This window comes from Podarcis tiliguerta (assembly GCF_965153285.1).
Source record: "Podarcis tiliguerta genome assembly, chromosome: 6".
NCBI lineage: Eukaryota > Metazoa > Chordata > Lepidosauria > Squamata > Lacertidae > Podarcis > Podarcis tiliguerta.
Window position 1 is genome coordinate 49615858 of NC_139539.1, and position 20096 is coordinate 49635953.

The following is a 20096-nucleotide window of genomic DNA, read 5'->3' on the forward strand; positions in this document are numbered from 1 at the left end:
GGCATAATGTGCACCCAGCAGAACGAATGCGAGGCTTCTGATAATTAGGCAGAGCAAACAGTCTGGGATTCAACCACATGGTTTTACTTGGTCTCCTGGATCTGTCTGAGCCCAGTTCCCAAAGCAGGCCAAGTCTGTCCCCCATGAAATCTTAACCCAGCTCAACTTTTTCCTGGCTAGGATTGCTCTCTTTATTATTGCTTGTTTCTCCAATCTCACAAGATAAGAAGCACAGCCCCAGCTAGGATCCCGTAGCTCTACTAACAGAAATGTATCAATTCAAAAGAATATATGGAACCCAGATGGTAACACAGAGTTGTGCCTTGGGTCTCTGTACTGACATTGGTATAAGCTTCTTTTTGGACAGCTGTATGCACCCAGCTCTGAGCAGGTTATAAAACAATACAGCAAAGAGCAAATGTTGTACTGTCAATCACTGCCCAACTACTTATACGACGGAAATGGGGATCAATGAGAATAATACATGTTTGAGGGTGACTTGCTTTGAGAACCATGGCAGACACCCAGGATCTGTTGGTACTAAGGACTAACCTATCAGTTCTGAAACAACAACAAAATGAAGCCTGGAAGAAGGTAACATCAGGAGCCTTCAGAGCTATAGAATTCTCCTACTTATTACCCCACAAATAGCAATTCCTCAGGTGTCAGGGTCTAATTAAGAATGATGATGATGATGATACCACCTTGCTGGACAGGCTTATAATCTTAAGCACTCACAAAATGCAGCTGAGATCTAAGAGAGTAGCAAAATCTGAGCCAGCATTTCTTTTTCTTTTTTTCTTTTTTTAAATTATTGTTAAAATAATTCAACATTAATACACATACAAACATACATTTCATACAACATACCTACCTACATACAACATACCTACAACATACCTACACTCAATCCCACAGCATTTCTAAACAGCCAGCATTTCTAAACAGTCTTTAAAATATTAATCAAGAAAAGAAGAAACAGATTTGCAAGATTGAGCAGAACTCAAGGTTTAGGGCTCAGCACGCTTGGATCATTGCAAGAGTTTCCTCAAGTGTAGGGGAAAAACCTTTTTAGCGTGAGCATGTGCATCTGGGCTCTAATTGTCATTGCTGAGAGTCAGTGTTACTACAATCTAGATTCCTTGGGGAGCAGACCCATATTTTTCACCCTACTAACAAGCCTCAATAACATAATCAGTACCCCTCTTTACAGCCAGAGTTGTGAGATCTTTCAGACATTTCTATTAACACCATTCTAAAACTTCAGAAAGATGTTAGCTGCAAGCCTGGCCTTGGGACAGCCCTCGATGACACACACTATGCTGGTATGGTTTTTACTAAAAACAGGTAACACTATGTTCCAAGAGTAAAAGGAGGCATTGCATTCTCCTCTATAGGAGAAATGAGGGTCACATGAGGGCAGAGAAAGAGAAAGAGAAAGGGGTATCTTGCCCACTTGGGCTCCAATCCAAACCACGATGTCTTTTAGCCCCTTCCACTGATGGCATGTAGACCCCACATTAAATTAATGAAGGGAATACAGGTAAATTGAGTCACTTAAGAGTCTGTCCCTCTCCCTCTCTGACTCACTCATGTTTCTAAGCAGTATACAGGAAACCCAATAAAATACAATAAAAACAAGTGATAAAATCAGAATTCAGTTAAAAAGTCTGCCTGGAATTTTTAAAAAGTGGCCCAGTATACCTGAAGGAACGTCTCCACCCCCATTGCTCTGCATGGACACTGAGGTCCAGCGCAGGGGGCCTTCTGCCTGGTTCCCTCGCTGTGAGAAGCCAAGTTTCAGGGAACCAGGCAGAGGGCCTTCTCGGTGGTGGCACCCACCCTGTGGAACACCCTCCCATCAGATGTCAAGGAAATAAACAACTATCTGACTTTTAGAATACATATGAAGGAAGCCCTATTTAGGGAAGTTTTTAATATTTGATGAATTATTGTATTTTAATATTTTGCTGGAAGCCTCCCAGAGTGACTGGGGAAAGCCAGCCAGATGGGCAGGGTAATAATAATAATAATAATAATAATAATAATAATAATAATAAAATAAAAAAAAACACTCTACTCACCTCTGTATTGCCATGAAGAAGAAACTGCAAATACTGGATCTCAAAGCATTGTATTTTAACCTTCAGCCCCACTTCCCGCTCCCTAAGGGAATGAAAGCTACAAAGGACCAATGGGACCTTTGCACAGCCAGAATTCTTTATGTGTGCCACAGGAAGTGGAAGCATGGGGGAAACAGGAGCTTGTGTATGATTTACCTTCCAATCTCTTTCCTAAGCCTTTTAACCCCTTCATAGCACATGAGTGGCTAATAAGAATATGAAATGGATACCAGTCCCAGCAATACGTCTTCCCTTTCCTTCTGTCTACCAGATTCCATCCGATCATTTTCCACACATGTGGCAAGTGCCTCTCCACTCTCACCTGGCCTGGAATGCAGCCCACGTTGCAGGATTATTGTAAGACATGCCCTGCCTTTAATCCCTTCTTCTCTAGTCTTGCTCTAGTATTGACTGCGGGGGAGGAAGGGTCAGGTGCGAGGTCAAGCTTGTCTCTTTCAACACTGGTACGCGACAAGCATTCCAGCCTCACAGCCGATTTCAAGATACACTGAAATCCAGCAAAGCAACCAGAAGGAAAACAAGGAGTTCTATAAGAGACTATGGGGCTGGGGCAGGGCGAGGGCGTGAGTAGGAAGCTAGGACTGTTGACATCTACATGAATACCATCTAACTTTGGACTGGTGTCTCCTGAGGTCTGGCACTTGGCATCTAACAGATAAAGACGGTGTCGGGCCAGGCCAAAGAATTATATATCCATATACACAAGCGTACAAGAGAAAACATTTCTAGAGTGAGTATGTGCCCTTACATTCCCATAGAGGCTATACTTTGCAGCTGTGCTTAAAAAGTGATGTTGCACAAAATCCCTCCACGTCTGAGAAGCTAATGACAAGAGGTATGGCACTGTACACTAACGTATCAGCACAAGACACCACAAATCTGCAATTCCTGGTCCTTTTGCATTTTGGCTCATACTTTCAGAATATGGGTATCTTGACCAGCAGGTGGTCTTTATGATAGTGCAAAAACATTTATGTGGGAGTCCACATCTTTTTCCAGAGTTTAGAGGTCTAGTTGTTTACTGACACAACAAGTACCATTTTCTAGACAAAGAAAACTAACAGAACCATGGTATTTTAATTGCATACTTTTTTAGCAGCAATTTACCCACAGCATTTTTGTAGTCTTCCTGCCACAGGCTCCATTATGACTCTTCTTGAGTTGGTGGTCTATAAAAGATCAGACTTACAAAAATGTTGGTCTGTTTCAGCATCCTAGACTCTCACAATCTCGTCTCAGAAAGTGGCTTTCTTATATGCACTGAGCCCTGCATTGTTGGTGTTCATAAGCAATATCTAGTATCTAGTGTGTCTCACAGCAAGTAGACAGCTCTTGCTTGATCTATAGGCAATTCTTGTAGCAGCTGCCCTGCATGCGATATGATGCAGTTTGGACATGGGCAGCTTCACAGCAGGGCTGTATATTACAAGAGTCCCCAGTCCTTCTTCCCCAGTTGGGTGGATCAAAATGAACTCTTAACATGGCTTTTTTGAGTGGGGGTCAAGGTTAACTAATTTATGAAATACTCTTTGCCACTCTGAAAAGTTTATGGTGGATTGAAATGGATATGATTTGGAAGCAAAACATGATTTGAAAAGTATATTCAATTTTACTGCTATGAGGCAGCCTAGACAAGGAAGACCCAACTCACCCCAAGTTCAAAGATATTTTCCTCTCTCCCCAACCCCATTAGCAGAATATGATTGACCCTTAATATATCCTAATCTCCTAATGAGATCTGAATATATAAGGTCTGAAATAGGGTTTAATTTTACTCATTTGTTTACTCATTTATTCATTTTATAAACCTGATTTGAATTAGGTCACTAATTTGAGCCCCAGGATTTTTGTTTGCTCTGTTGAAACCTATAACCTTTTCAATTTTTCTTTCTTTCTTAATATATTTCACATATGAACCTCACTGGCAAGGCATCACATAGTATTACCTGTAAAGAGGCCTGTTTGTTTGACAGTATCCCAGCCAATTCCATCTTTACAGATGCAAACTATGGAGCACAAGGTCTAAATAAAATTTCAGAAATAGTCATATAAGGTGTCTAAGCTCATACATCCCTTCACTGTGGAACTGTGCAGCAACAGCATTCAAGCAAGTATAACAGGAAGAGGTCTACATTCAATTAGCCTAAGAAGCACCACATTAACCATCACAGACAAGACCAGATGGCAACTAGCAGGACTGTAAGCACACAGAACAAATGCTCAGGCAAAGGAAAGGAAAGCTGGCTGAAAAAAGCACTGTGTCAACTACTATACTGTTTGCTGTCAAAATACATTGTTTTAAAAGTTTCAGAACTTCAATAAATAATGATGGGGGGGGGGAGGAAAAAGCATTGTGGGTAATGTACCCAGAAAGTTGGAGCCTCGGATCATGCAATACATTAGCACATCTGATGCATGGCTCACATAAGACCAAATTTTCAGGTTTGGGCCAGGCCAGGCCAGGCATTGGCGATGTATAGCTTAACATGCTGTGCTATTCTGGTTAATGATCTGGATGGAAGCTAGTCTGATATGTGAATGTAACTAGGGATTTGCTTTCCCCAGGGTTAATAACCACATGAGGATTAATTGGGAAAACTCTTTTCTTTCTTAATCCAAATAGCAAATTTATGATAACAGAATCAAGTATGACTCTAGGGTGGTTTGAGCAGGAGCTAAACTCTTCTCTCTCTCTCTCTCTCTCTCTCTCTCTCTCCCCCCCCCTCCCCCACCCCGGGTTCATTGGATCTCCTAAGTGGCCTTAGACAAGCCACTTTTTCTCAGTTTCAGCCCTCCACCACCAATAATGCAGGGAATCCACGTTGCTGGAATCTTAGTTATCCCTACATTACTGAAATATTAGCAATACTATTTTTTTAAAAAAAAGCATGAAAAAAATATAAAGTGAACAACTGCCACCCACTTACAAATCTGCACAGAGTTTTAGCCAACCTAGCCAATGATCCAACACAGTAGGCAAAGGCACCTGGGACTTTTGCAAATTCCACATTCTCTTGCTGTTCCTAGGACATCTATCAATCAACAGTCTTTTGTAGTACACGAGAATATCCCCACAGGAACTACTACCTGACATATGTATGAAGATCTGTCACCAGTGCCTTGTTCAGCTGGTATAGAATTGAATTCATGCATGTTTGCCCCAAAAGTTGTGATAATCCTACAACTATTTTCTTAATATGCCCAAGGCCTATGTAATTATCATTTATATAGATCCAAGAGTTTCGAGTGGCTTACAAATAACAATTTAAATAGCCACCAATAACTTAATACAAATCAAGACTATAAACCCAGTTATATAATAGAGTATAAAAGGACATTTGAAAAACCAACAACCAGGATACCATAAGAAGATGTAATTCAAATGTAAGTTTAACTTTAAAAACCTTAACACTTTTAACTTGGCCAATGAAAACCTTTCAAAAATGTTAAAAGCATACAAAATTGGGTTCCAGGGGGCTTGGTAACCATCAAGCCCACTTGGGAACTTCCTGAACTTACCTGGTGGGCAGGTGTTACCGGTACTTTTAGTACCCTATCCCCAACTAATGTTAAGGGCTTTGGGAAAAGAGACATTCCTCGGGCAACTAGGAACCCAAATAATGTCTAGAGATAGCACGAATTCACCCCAATAATTCTCATTCAAAATTCCTGGAAAACTACTACAGGCAGTTGAACAATTTTAGTTAAAGGGAGAAATGTACATCACCACTGAGATTTGGCATTCAAAGCTCACCTTTCCCCACCATAAATCCAACACTGATTTATAAATTTATGTTTACACATCCAAGTTAAGAATCAAGTAGATCCCTTGTGGAGTACACTGCAGCAGGATAGAGGGGACCCAGTATCTTTAAGGCCTTTCCTGGATGCCCTTTCCGTCTCCAATGACTACCCGCTAGCTCTCTCCCTTTGATTTAAGAGTTCCTCTCATGGCCCTGACAGTAAGGTATTTCTGTCCCACAGATTATAACTCACTCTGGGCTATTATTCAACTCCCAAGCCCTGGCCCTGCTGCATTTAGTCCAAACATAATATCCTTCATGCATATATTATCTGTCTCCCTATTATCTGGAATCATTTCGGAATTAAATTTCAGTCCTGCAATATTGGCTCGAAGAGCGGCTCGCTTTATGGGCTAGTCAAAGGTTAGAATACCAATCAAAATAACATTGCCGATGCAGCGAGACATTTTAATATTCCAAAACCCGGTAATTGTAAAAGGACATAATATTTTTTCCCTGATTACCCCAAAGGCAACACATGTTAACAAGGCGAGGGAGAGAGTGAAAGGATTTCCAGAGTTCAAGACAGCTGTGTGACAGATTTAAAGGCAAAGTAGTAGAAAGCTGGCCCCATGCAGCCTTCCAGGAGGGAGGGAGGAAGAAGCACACCTGCCCCTATTGATCAGATCAATGAACCCAGTGTCTCTCTCTCTGCGATTGGCTAGTTACCAGTATCATTTGAGCTATCACATGACTGTCAAGCTGATCGCATGTGCTTCAGAAAGCTGCTGGGCTAAAGGAGCAGTCATTACATAAGATAACAACCCACAAAATGGCACAATGAAAAATACTAATTCAAGTCCAGGAAGTGCTGGAAGTTAGAAAGCAGGCAATAAGATAACCATGGCAAGCGTCGTGTTATGATTTCTGTCAGCAACAACAAACATTCTGACCCTACTCCTGTAGTCCCTTTAGTTTTTAGGATCAGCCTCTGAATTAGGCATATGTTTTAATGTTAAGCAAATGCTTCAGATCAAAAGTTGCTTAGCTTAGTAATTTGCCACTATCTGGGTAATTATTTCCACTATCTGGGTCACTTTGGGCCTTCAGTAAATTTATGTGAACCTAATGTCAACCCTGTTTGACCAGACAAACGATCCACCTAGCCCTATGTCCCATCCTTGACAAAAGCCAAATAAAGATGCTTGAAGAAATATATAGCAGCAGTCCATTCTTGGTCATCCACTCCCAATCACCCGTTTTAAAGTTTAGAGACATCCTAAATATTAGAATAGATGCCCTGAGCATGCTAATAAAGAGCTATTGATATTCTTATCTTCCATTAATTCGTCTAAGGGGTTTTATTATTATTGCCCAGCTGTACTGATAGCAGAGAGTTCCACAAATAAATTGAGGGTTGTGTGAAAATAGTTTATGTGCTTGTTTTAAACCTGCTGCTTGTTAATTTCATTGGAGGTTCACTGGTTGCAGTAACTACTTGAAAGGGTAAAAGGTCTGTTTCCTGGCTACTCTTTCTACTCCACTCACGGTTTTATATACTTCTGCTTAGAAAAGTAATAGATAAGAGTGGGTATTACGGGAAAGTCCAGATATTTAACCCTTCCTCATATATGTAAGGTAGTGCATATCTTGATGATTTTTTTCTGCTCATCTTGAGGTAGAATCCAATGCTGCAGAAACAGCCTTCAACTTGTACAACAGAACTTCACCTTTTTATCCCTCACATACCCACAAAATTTATTCCTTGGGATCCCACACCTTCTAAAACAGATTTTGAGGGCATGTGGAGGACTGTAGGAAGGAGAAGGCCATGTCCCATTATGTGAACACAAGTTCATTCTGCTTGCACACAGACAGCACTGAATATAACCCTCTATTCCTTTTCTCAATTACTTGGGTCTTCCTTTCCCCCCTTTTTGAAGATGGGGACAACATTTGCCCGCCTCCAGTCTGTAGGGACCTCACCTGTTCTCCAATAATTCTCCAAGATAATAGACAAAGGCTCTGAAATTACATCCACAAACTCCTTTAGTATCCTTGGATACAGCTCATTAGGCTCTGGAGATTTGCATTCATTTTAAATAGATAGGTGTTCCCTTACTACCTCTTTTCCTATCTTGGGCTACAGCTCCCTCCTTACATCATTCTGTTATCACCCGGTTGGGCATCGTTTTCCTTTTGGGTGAAGACAGAGGCAAAGTAGGTGTTGAGTAGTTCTGCCTTTTCTCTGTCACCCAATAGCATTTCTCCATGTTGCCCACACAGAGGATCTACCACTTGCTTGGTCTTCCTCTTACTTCGGACATAGCCAAAGAAACCTTTTTTTATTATTTTTAACCTCTCTTGCAAGTCTGAGCTCATTCTGAGCTTTAGCCAGCCTGACTTTCCCCAATGTGCCAATGTGCAATTCATCCATGTAGCCTACACACTGTGCTAAGTCACACACACACACACACACACACACACACTTAGCAGAAAGAAAACAATGTCAGTTAATATTAACAATAAGAATACTCCATAAAATATAATTTAAACATATGGATTAATATAAAATGCCCATATGTGCGAACAGATATCCAAACAAGACTGGCAATTATAAAATGTATGTTCAAATGTAAAAAAGGCAGTATGATCTTCAGATCACTGAGTAATGAGTGGTGGGTCTTTAACCTTCCAATCTTGAATACAAATCTCTTTGCAACTATAGGGGGTCAAAGGATTGACTTTTGTTGTTCATCTGTTAGTTACCACATCACAGGAATATAATTTAGAAGTGCATAAATATCAATAAATATCAAGGCTTTTTCCAAAGAAAAGTAAATACGAACAACAATTTCTGACCAAAAAGGCACCACAGGACACACCCTCATCATAAACCTAAAAGAAGTATTATCAGCATTACATCACCAGGATGTATCTGAATGGGTTAGCTGTATATCACTAAGGTTTCAACAGATCAGTGAACCACACAATTGTGCAGAGCATGAATGCAATTCATCAATGAGGTTGCTGGACTAGAGTCTACATGTGATAAAAATGCATTCGGTTCTGCGTTTGGTACTAAAGTTGAAATTGGCAACACTGCACCATCATCGTGTGACATACCAGATGGACTCTGGCCCAGCAACCTCATTAGCTAATGCACCCATATGCTCACAGATATACATATACACAGTTATTCATACACCCATAAGGTTTATGAGGTACAATGCATGCAACATTGCACCCCTGCTTCCTGCCTTCTGCCACAATGGAGACCCAAACAGCACAGATTGCCCAGGACGACAATAAAAGCTATTTTGCTTTGTTTCCATGAGAGCATCCTTTTTGCTCCTTGTTCAGTCTTAATCAAAGTTATTTTATTACACAGCCTAAGGAGCTGCACCTTCTTGTAGGGCAACTACTGCTACTAATCGTTTATATAGTACCATCAATGCTCATGGCATATTCCAGATCAAAGTGAGAGAGATGGATCCCTGTTCTAAAGAGTTTACAGCATAAGATTCAGTGGTAAAATGCAGTTGTCTGACCCAACTGAGCGGAAGTCTTAGCAGACAGATATTTGGAGACGGGTGCTTTGGTACACGCCTACATATGGCCTCCCTCCTCCTTGTAACTATGAGGGAGCAAGCACTTTTGTGGTTACAGGCCCTCAGTGTCCAAAAGACAAATTGAAATGCATGTTATATTTAAGCCTTGCAGCATAGCAAATTGCTCTTCTGTAGTAGGCTTTCCCGAAGCCACTGCTTTATTCATATGTATCTACCCTTTCCCCATAGACCCTCTACAGTTCTAGTATTTGTCAGTCCCACTACTGCTTCCTCCATCCTGGCCTGCAAGCACCCTTAGCTCTTCCAAACTTGGACATCACCCTCTGAGAAACAGTATCCTTCTTAAAATACCTTAATTCTGATCCACAGCACCTCTGCTGCTCATAAAGACAGCTTTTGACAGCAGCAGAAGGGAAGCCAGTCAACAGCACTCAACCACTATCTCAATGGCTGCCCATCGAGAAGGTTTAAGGGGAGATCTGATATATAAGAACATTCTAATAAAATCCATATCCCCCGGTAGCCCCCGCCAATACAGATCTAGTCAAGGCAAAGAGCACAATAAACTCCCTGCCCTAAGTCCTAACTAAACTGACAGTTCATGAAGGATACAAGATCGCTCAGTGACATTAAAAATGTCAGCAAGAGGCCGATGCGGTTTGGCAGACGGGAAGCATTTGCAGGCAGGGGAAAGTAAAACTTGTGACAACGCATCCAGCTATAAGCAGGGCTTGTTCTCATTGCTGCTGATTTCTGCCCACCCTAAGGTCTTGCATTTATCCAGCCCCTGCATCCATGTATAAGGCTATTGTTAAACTATATGCGGGGGGCGGGGGGGACGGGACCTTTTACATTCAACCTGTTTCTGAACTTGCAACGAAGTCTAAGAATGCCTTCCAATTCCCACCGGAGTGGCTTCCTAGCTTACACATCCAAGATGGCTTACTGGAAGTACTTGTCAGCTAATGGTGGGAAGCTGGATAGATCTTCTGCCTGCAACAGCAGTTGTCATCAGCAGGACACTCAAGGCTACAAGGCATGAATCAGCTTCCTGCCGGTTCCAACTTGGAGAATAGAAAACAATGAAGAGAGAAGATGCGGGTGGTCTGGCTTCAACCGAAAGGAGCTCACCAACACAATGTGTTCAGATTAGATGAGGGGGACAGCTTGGGCATTTTTGCTTTGCTTCTTTGCAGATACACAGTCTAGTATTCTTAAAAAAAAGGTACCGTGTCTCCTTTCCAACCCATGTAGTAAGACTATCTTCTGCTGTTTACTATGCAAGCATGCCTGTAGCCTACGGTATAGATAAAAAAGACTGTGCTGACCTAACTACCCACACTAGTCTCTAACAAGGTATGCTCATACACAACAGAATCAAGCTACAAATGCAGCTAAGTGTGTCTAGTTCCAGGGTTATGACTAAGCTCACGAAGTCAGAACCTATCACTGAGTACTCACCACTTATTCCACCCTATCCTCATTAAGATGTAATGATAAGCCATAGCTTATCTTAACCATGGTTTGTTGAACAAGCAAGAAATGGGCTCACAACAAGCCCTCTGTCTTCTCTGTGCATTATCTGTGTTATCATCTATGATTGGCTATACAGAACACACGTTTTCCCCTCCTTTGAATTTTTCAGCCACTCTCTCTGAAGTTCCCCCACTTCCCCCATTCTTAGACACAACCCACAGAGGCTTGCTACCATCTTTTCCTCTCAGACCTCCTGTACAAAAGAGTATCTTGCTACAGGTGTTCTGCTTACAGTCCAGTTGGCTTTTTTTTACCAAATTTGCTAGCACATCAAAAAGACAATTCATCTGTATGAAAGAGACATGTGAAACTTCTCCATTTGACACTCAACCTTCCAGCACCAGCTCTAAAGTATATCTCTTACCTGCTCCCCCATCTTTAGTATTCCAACCTCCTGTCAAATGTATAAGGGAAGATTTTTGCCATTTATTCTCATCTGATGAACCAGCAAACCCAGACGACTCCTACCCCATTTTACTTCTGACCTGTAAATTAGCAACTCGACTCCCCAACTATGAGCCATATAAACAGAACTAGCTTACTATGGACAGGTTATATCAGCAAACACCAGCTTCTATTGCACACCTGAAGACTGCTGAGGTCAGAGGACCAATCTCTGACTTCCACCCCTCCTCAGACTTCACCACCTGTACCCCCTCATCCAATTATGGTACAGGTTTTGGTTCTTTGTTTATTTGTTTGTCCAGTTGAAGCAACAAAAATACATTAAAACAATCTGATAATCCTGCTAGCAACCAATCAGTATCAGGGACCTAACATGGGGCGGTAGTTAACCAAGTTTTACCAAGTTCATCAAGTTATTTAATTTCAATGGGTCTACTCTAAATAAAACTTAGTTGAATACCACCTGTTATTTCTAAAGTGCTGTGAATTTTTTTTTGCCTAGGTTTGGAGATTTTTCAAGCTTGAGGCTGAAACACTCCTGTCTCTAGGCAGTTTGGAAAACATGAGGGCTGAGCACTTAGACCATTTCTGCTCTTTCCACATTTTGCAGAACAAGTGAGCTTCTATTTCCTTCTGACAAAGCCAAGTATGGGTCACCACACTTGACAAGAGAGTGAGTGGTTTTCTAAGTGATGTTAACCCCGGTCTTGTCTGTTTTATCTACATGAGCCCTGATCTCCACTGCTCTACTGATCCTCTGTCCTGGGGTTTCATGCTGCTCCCATTCCTGCCATACTGAAGCATCATGAATTCTGATCAAACATCAGCACCATGAAGCTATTCCCTGAAAGAGACATAAAATTTCCCTCTGCCTGCATGTCAAAATGGATTATACATAATAAAGAAAGCAGGCTTCTAACAGTCTGAACCCGATAGCCCAAAATGATAGCAAAAAAGACATAATGTATTGTCCCAAGGGCAGGAGGTGCAACACAGCTAAGGGTTTCAGCCAGCTAATATCAAACATCAGCACGCAGAGCGATTTGACTTTTTTGTATGTCCATCAACCTGCTGGTTATATCACTGCTATCCATTCACCAGAAGTTTAGTGAACTTCAAATGGCGATCATTAATGGTCACTGAACTGCACAACGCCCCAATGTGCTTTCAGATTGCATTTGCAAAAGCCCAGCAATAAGGCAAGAGATTTGCTCTGACAGCAGGAAACCCTTGTCAAGCTCAGTGAGGAACATGCTGCCAGCCTCCCCCTTGTTACATTCAGGCCCTACCCTGATTTGACAGAACAGAAAATGCTTTTTTATTATTTTTTAAAAAAACTATTACCATTCAGAATGCCACTCTTGCTTTCACTTTATTTATTTTTTAAAAAACAGGCAAAACAAAATAGGAAGAGCCAAATTACACGAGCATTTCATAAAGCAAGCTCCTACATATGGTTTGAAAACACAAAGCTGCTGAATTCAGTGGCAACACTCATGCCATTCATTAACAGAATACAGAAACTGTTTAAAGCATTGTAACATTTCCTTGCACAACACTGGGTTTGACTTTTTTGCACCAATTGCCTGTTTCCACTACCTAACTGTCTCTTTATCAACACGGGGGTTGGGGGACGGCCTTTTCCATGTATGCAATTCTCTTGTATGCCGGGGGAGGGGGGGGTCTCTAGAGAAATACAAAATGCCTGAGTAGTTAATCCATTAGGTTTGAACGAACGAGAGAGGTATCTGTGCTTAAAGCTCCGGTGGTCATACTGCTAAGCAGTTTGGGTCACATAATTTGGAGCAGGGGAGTTATTGTTTTAAAGGTTTGTACGAAGCAGAAAGTCTTAAGCAGGTTATTTTTCTATGCACTTTCCAGACTTTTAGCACTGAGAAACAGCTGGCTAATATTCACTGGCGGGCAGGGGGAGGTGAGAGAGAGAGAGACTTAGAAGCCCGGGTGGGGGGTGGAGCAGGCTTGGATATGCTCCAGCTGACCCAGCCTTTCCCAGAGAGATGCTGAGTTATTATGCATAGAGGTGCTATGTTAGGGTGGCCACAATGGGATTCTCCTCAGCTGCAGACCATATTCCATCAAGTACAGTAAGACTCTATTAGGGGAGATACAATAGGAACTTCGCTTCACCCGGCCTCTGAGAAAATAACTCCTCATTTCAATGCAAAACAGCCGTGCTTATTAAATACCTCCTTGAAGGAGCCAAGGAAGGGAGAAGGGGAAATGAAGAGGCAGCCAAGGGGTGGTGGGGAAAGGGAGATTTGCAATGAAAGTACCTTTTTGAGATTAATCCACTGTTTGAAGTAATCAGCAACTGGAAGCCCTAAGTATTGGCATTGTCCAGGTAACCTGTAAGAGAGGAGAGAGAACAGGTTGGATTCCATTGGAGGAGCCTGACATCACAAAATAAACTTTATTAAACACTTCTGGTTTTGAGAAAGAGGATAGAAGAAAATGCTCTAGCCTGCATTTCAGAATGGTCCCACACATTTGACAGAGGCCACTCAAACACAGGAGCCCAACCCAAACCCAAGCTTGGGATGGCTAGACAACAGGCATTATACATCCAAGATACTAGACATTTTCATTGAGGACTTAGAAATTGGCAATATGTCGCCCAAATTTCACATGCAACCCATGAACATAGCAATCATTTTTAAAAGGTGTGTAGGCCTGGTTAGATTAATCATCTTCAACTAGTGGTTAGTTCCATAAGAAGATTAGCAAAGCAGCTCAGTATGTTCTGGTGAGCCCGTGGGCATATGACTTTAGGCACATGCCTTGCTTTGGTTGTCCCCACCTATGCTCATGCACACAACAACAGTCAACTGTGGCTGTATTCGCATGTAACACTAAGCCATGGTTTGCTTTCAACAAACCATAAATTGTTTCACAAATAAACAAACAACCCATAGTTTGCTCCCCCCAAGCTTGGTATGTTTTTCCAGCCATTCTTGCTTCATGGCTCTCTAATTCGGAAATGTCTGGGGTGGACAAACAAGCCATGGTAAAGCTTTTGGTTTGGCATTCTGCCCGAACCCATAGTTAAAAGAAGCCATGATTCATAAGCCAACAACAAACCATAGCTTCACATCACAGTTTTTGTCAGAAAGTAAACCATAGTTAGTCTTCAAGATGATCAAGGGACTAGAGCAATTCCCCTAAAACGAAAGGAGGCAACATTTGGGATTTTTTTAAGCTTACAGATAAGGTGAGAGAGCGGGAACATGATAGAGGTGTTTAAAATTATGCATAGTGTGAAGAAAGTGGACAGTAAGAGGCATTTGTCCTTCTCTTATAGTACTAGAACTCCCAGCCATACTGTGAAGCCATACTGTGAACAACAGACAAAAGGAAGTATATCTATACACATAGTTAAACATAGTTAAACTATGGAATTTTCTCCCATAAGATGTAGTGATGACCACTAACTTGTACAGCTTTAAAAGAGTAGATAAAACCACGGAGGATAAGGCTAACAAAGGCTACTAGTTGTAATGGCTATGTTCTACATCCACTGTAGGTGGCTTATGTTTCTGAATGCCAGTTGCTGGGAAATCCCATGTAAGGAGAGCACTTGGGGGCTTCACATAGGCGCCTGGCTGGCCACTGTGAGAATAGAATGCTTGACCAGATGGGCCTTTGATCTGGTCTATTAGAGTTCTTCTTATGTTTCTGTATAATTAGTTGATGGTATCCAATTTTAAATGTTTACATGGTTTTACTATATATATGTATGGCTGTTATAAACCGGCTTTGACTTTTTTATGAATAGCGGTATACAAATATTTTAACAAATATTTAATGTTCTTATGAACTCAAGTTGTAATAGATGGAGGGCACAACAAGGCATTGTCTTTGCCAAACTACGCACCCATAAATTATGCTGGTGTTTGCAGCTGGACCCAAAGATGCCAAGATTACCAGAACTAGGCACACAGAACATGCGGTAAACAGCCAATACATACCTAGGAGATCACAAACCATCCTCACATTTCTATTCTGCAGTAACAACAGTCATCAGAAAGTTATCAGCAAGAGAGTTATCAATACATTGGCAAAATTAGCTAGGGAACTAAGGACTATATTATAGCTCTACAATCTGTCCCATAGTAAGAACTTGTGTTCCTCAAACAGCAGGCATGTCCTAAGCCCCACAAGTCCCCCCCTTCTGCTACTGGAAGGGCAAAGAATAGGCATTGTGTCCATTATCTTGGAATGTAGATTCATTTGTTCCCAATCAATTTGATTGATATGGGGTAGTTAACAGGTCATAATGCTTATTAATGCTTTGCTAAAGATTTTTAGAGATGCCCTGAATGCTGGATGGGGTATGAATTAGGCGAACACAGGAAAGACCCAAAATTAATTAAATAAGTGATTAATAGATCCATTTACACATGGTAATTACTGCAATCCAAGCAATTGGATATGCAAATAAGGCACGCACTTTGTACCCAGCACTTTGTTGTAAACTCCTACAAAGAAAGAAGGGGTTGGACAGGGCAGGGCAGTGCAGGGCTGGTTCCCTGGTGTTCGTAGTGTTGCCTCTAAGGGAGCACAATTCAGTGGATCTAGAAACAAGACTTTCACCTACTGTCCGCATCTAGACCTCAATAACATCTTCCCATACACACATGCTATACTTCGACATAAACATAAGAGTTCTGGGGCAAACTGCTTCCGAACAGAAGTTTTGTAAGGGTCCAAGTTATCCTTATCTTGAAGTACACACAATTTAGTTACTTTTCCTTCTCAAATAAAAATACTAAAAAGTATGAGCTAGCAAACTATTGCCTTCTAAACTCATACATGTGAATCCAGACTGCCTTTGTAAGTACAACTTCACAGTTTAAAGAAGTTACTTCAATAAGGTTATTATTATTGTTGTTGTTATTGGTGACAAGCTGTCATGAGAGTTACTGTATATACCACCTCCAGGATCAGAGGCAGCATTCTTGCTTTAATTGCTTGTAATATTGTATTATTACACAGATATATTAAACCCAAAAACAAATAGACTAGCTGCTCTTCATGATCTCCAGCATGACTTTCATTGGTAGGAAGAGCTTCTCTCTTGAGGCCTGGATGGCTTAAAGGACAGGCTTCATTTGCCACTGTGTATTCCAAATTCCTACATTATGTTCTGCAGTAGGAAAAAAAGTTCAGCTGCAACCTAAGTACTGTATGTGTCTAAAGAATCTGAATTTTATACATTCTGCTAGCCATGTAAGAGAAACACACACCCCTGACCACTGAACATCCTATTCACTCTTCTTATATTTTACTCCTGCACATTTTAATTTTCCTCCCAGAGCCGTAAGACTGAGAAAATTAAATTTAAAAACTAGAGAGATTTGTGTCAAATTCTAGCCCAGCATAATGTGAGGGAAGGCTTCTAAAATACACAGGGCAGTCTGACGGGCTGCAGAGGAGAATGATACGCAGATGGAGACAAAATCATGCAGCCCTCTTTCTTCCTTTGAAGCCAACTCTCCTTTCTTTCAACCAGGAAAGAAGAGCCCAGCTTGGCGGTGATAAACAGCCATGCTTTGGTTATCGCTTTCCTTAAGTTGAGGAGAGGCAGCTAGTGATGGATGGACAGGAATTTGGTTATCAGGCAGGGCTGTCAGCCAGAGTTGCAGATAGCGCACACACATTTAGCAGGGCATCATTATGCAATGGCATGGAGCTAAAATATGGCCAAGGGTATTGAAAGAATGAAAGAACAGGATTTAGAAAAAACTAGCAAATTGAGCAACAATAAAGGAGCGCAAGACGAGGACGTTATCGTCCTAGTGACACCTTTTATCTCAGTCTGGTTAGCGAGAGAAGGGCACAAATTGGTCCTTCCTCCACCATTGTATCCTCTTGTACAAACAGAGGCAGATAAAATGTGTCACCAATGTGATAGCATATCAATTTAACCCTAATTATCCAGTGGGTCACGCTAAGAAATAAGGGTTTCTCATTTCAACAGGTCCCTCGGTTTCTGCTATGGAGGAGCCACATTAATAACACAGGGGGGAAGGGGGGGCAACGAGAAAAGGAGGGAGCCTGTAATTGAATTCAGTCACTCAGGTGGTCCTAGTGTATAAAAAATTAATGTACAACTCTCCCAACTAATCAGAGGTGGTTAATGTCCATCTGCTTCTGGGTTCAGAAAGTCAGAAGCCCAAGAAAATAGGGCCATTTCCTACATGCTGGATTCATTGATACCGAGCTGTCTTTTTAAAGAGTCTCCTCCTTTGGAAAAGATATGGGGAACATTAAATCTTGATATTTATAGACCCAGTCAGGAGGCATTAATAGAACCTCATATGCTGTCATGTTCTGAAAATATACAGAAAGCTTTGTCACCACTGCTTCAGTAAAGGCCTTTCCGCATGGGTGGTGGAAGGAGAGGAGGTTGTGGAGGTAGTAGAAGAAAGGGGACAACACTGAGGTCTGCTGCTTTGTGGTCTAAAGATAATTTCTGAACAAAGTTACACCATGTTCTATTTTTATTTACTTATATATTTCAAGCACCAATGTGCTGCAGTAAAGATGCTTCAGGAAATCTGCCATATTGCTTATAAAGTATGTAAAAGTAAACATGAAAGCAGAGTGACACAACCTCTTCCTCACACTTCAGAGGAAAGTCATACATCCCTTATACCAGGCACGTCCAACAGGTAGATCATGATCTACTGGTAGATCACTGGATGTCTGTGATAGATCACTGGCTCCCCCCAAAGAAGATCAACAACTTTGGCTCCCCTAAAAAAAGCTCAACATTCTTGTCCTGGATCCCAAAGAAAAGGGGCTTTCCTCTCCACTAAATAAAGCCCTACAACTTTGACCTGAACCCCTAAAAAATGGGGCTTTCTCCTTCCTAAAAAAAAAAAAAAAAAGCTTAACAATTTTGACCTGAACCCCCAATTAGATCACGGTCTATTGGGAGTTGGCTGTCCCTGCCTTATACCATTTAGATGCACTATAAAGTAAGAGAACAAAAACTATGGCCATTCATGTATTCAGACCTATAGATGTCTATAGAAACCCAGAAAGCCTAACAATGCAAAAAGCATGTGCTACTCAAATGCGCTGCTATTCCTTAATGCAATAATAATTCTTCACTTCAATTTACAGGTGGCATCGTCTTACCCCAGGACAAGTCTTTGGATGGTAATGGAAAATAGCCAGTGAGAAAGGGATACTTTGCCTAGTATAACCAACTGATACATAGAAATATTAGATGCAGCTTTTAAGAAAACAAAGAAAAAAGAATGAATCTACTAGTAAGTGCATGATGTTGTGCCAAGCTCTGACCTGGAGCAGGACATCAACTCCTCAGAGAACAAAGCAGATCTATCACCAAACAAATAATAAAGAGAGCAAAAAGTGCCCCCCTTTGCCAGCTCTGAAGATCCCTTTCCTGGTTTACCAACAGAGGATCTTCTCAAGGCCTCTCAGAGTGGGTGCCATTCTGAGCGTCATCAGATGATCCCCCAGAGGACTCAAAGGGAGAGAACAAATTGCAGGCACCTAAAACATCCAAGCCTTCCTGGACTCTACACCACTGGAGCAGAACACATGGTATCCATTGCTGTATACATTAAGCATTTGCCAAATTGAGAATTAGGCCCTGAATTCAGAGTCTTGATAATCTGATTTTAGTTGCTTTAAAAGCAGGTTTCTAGCCCTCATACAAATGGAGAAAATCTAAAATGTGCCTGTGGCAGATCACCACCACTCTAGGTTGTATGTTACAACTGCCACTGTACAACATATTTCCAATTATTTCCAAGCCTCGTGCAGGACTTAATAGCTTGCTGAAAATGTGATAAAAAGTCAGTTTTGTGCTCTTCTGAATTGCAGTAAATAAGCTTCAAAGCTCTGCAAAATCACCTAAATGCTTTCTACAAAGAACACTTACTTTTTGCTCCTGTGTCCCCACAATAGACTTAATTACTTTTTTGAGTCATCTTGGTAGCATCCAAACAGCCAGAGGGGTGGCTGTGGTTCACATTTGCAAGTGACAGCATCAGGATGAAATATTCTAGCTTGGAAGTGCTGGGATTAATGCAGCACTCAATTTTCAGACCAACATGAGACAGATCTCCCCTTTTTCTGCCCTCAAATGTGTCACAGCATAGCCAAACTATACGATGCATGTCAGCCTCACACATCAGTGTGCATGAAGCAGAAACATGAGAAAAAGAAAATGGAAAGGCTCTTCTACTGTCAATAGAAACTGATGAATTTTTGCTTCTGAAGGGTCGATTGGAGTTGCCTCTTTCTCTCAAAGTTCTACAGTGGAAAAAGTCACCTGAGCAAACAGTCAAAGACCTATTTAGCTTCTTGCCCTGGAATTCCTCAAGTGGGCATAGATCCAGGCGATGCCCAGAAATTCACTAATGCAACAAGAAAGTCACCACCTCAGTCTGCTCAGGTTCCCTCACACATAAATCGTCTAGTCTCAACTCCCCGGCTCACGAGCGCCACACTTCTAACTTTACAAGCATTCTTCACATCCCCCATCACTTTGTAAGCCCTCAAACTGAAAAACCATTAATGGCAACAGCCTTAGTGCACAACATGAAGGTCAGTGAAAGTTTTGCCTGCAAATGTCAACCTGTCACCTCTAAATATTAATGAGGGCTGACCAGCAGCAAAAATGCATCCATGCTCCGTTA

The 20096-nt window shown here is 41.4% G+C and overlaps 1 protein-coding gene across 2 annotated transcripts in view; it reads right to left on the reverse strand.

Moving 5' to 3' along the window:
* The window catches only part of ERI3 (ERI1 exoribonuclease family member 3), a 200324-nt gene that overhangs the window by 109193 nt on the left and 71035 nt on the right, over positions 1–20096 (reverse strand). For both annotated transcript variants that reach the window (XM_083446137.1, XM_083446138.1), the window contains exon 6: positions 13695–13767. In XM_083446137.1, coding sequence (XP_083302263.1) covers positions 13695–13767 — 73 coding nt within the window. The remainder of the gene's footprint in view (positions 1–13694; positions 13768–20096) is intronic.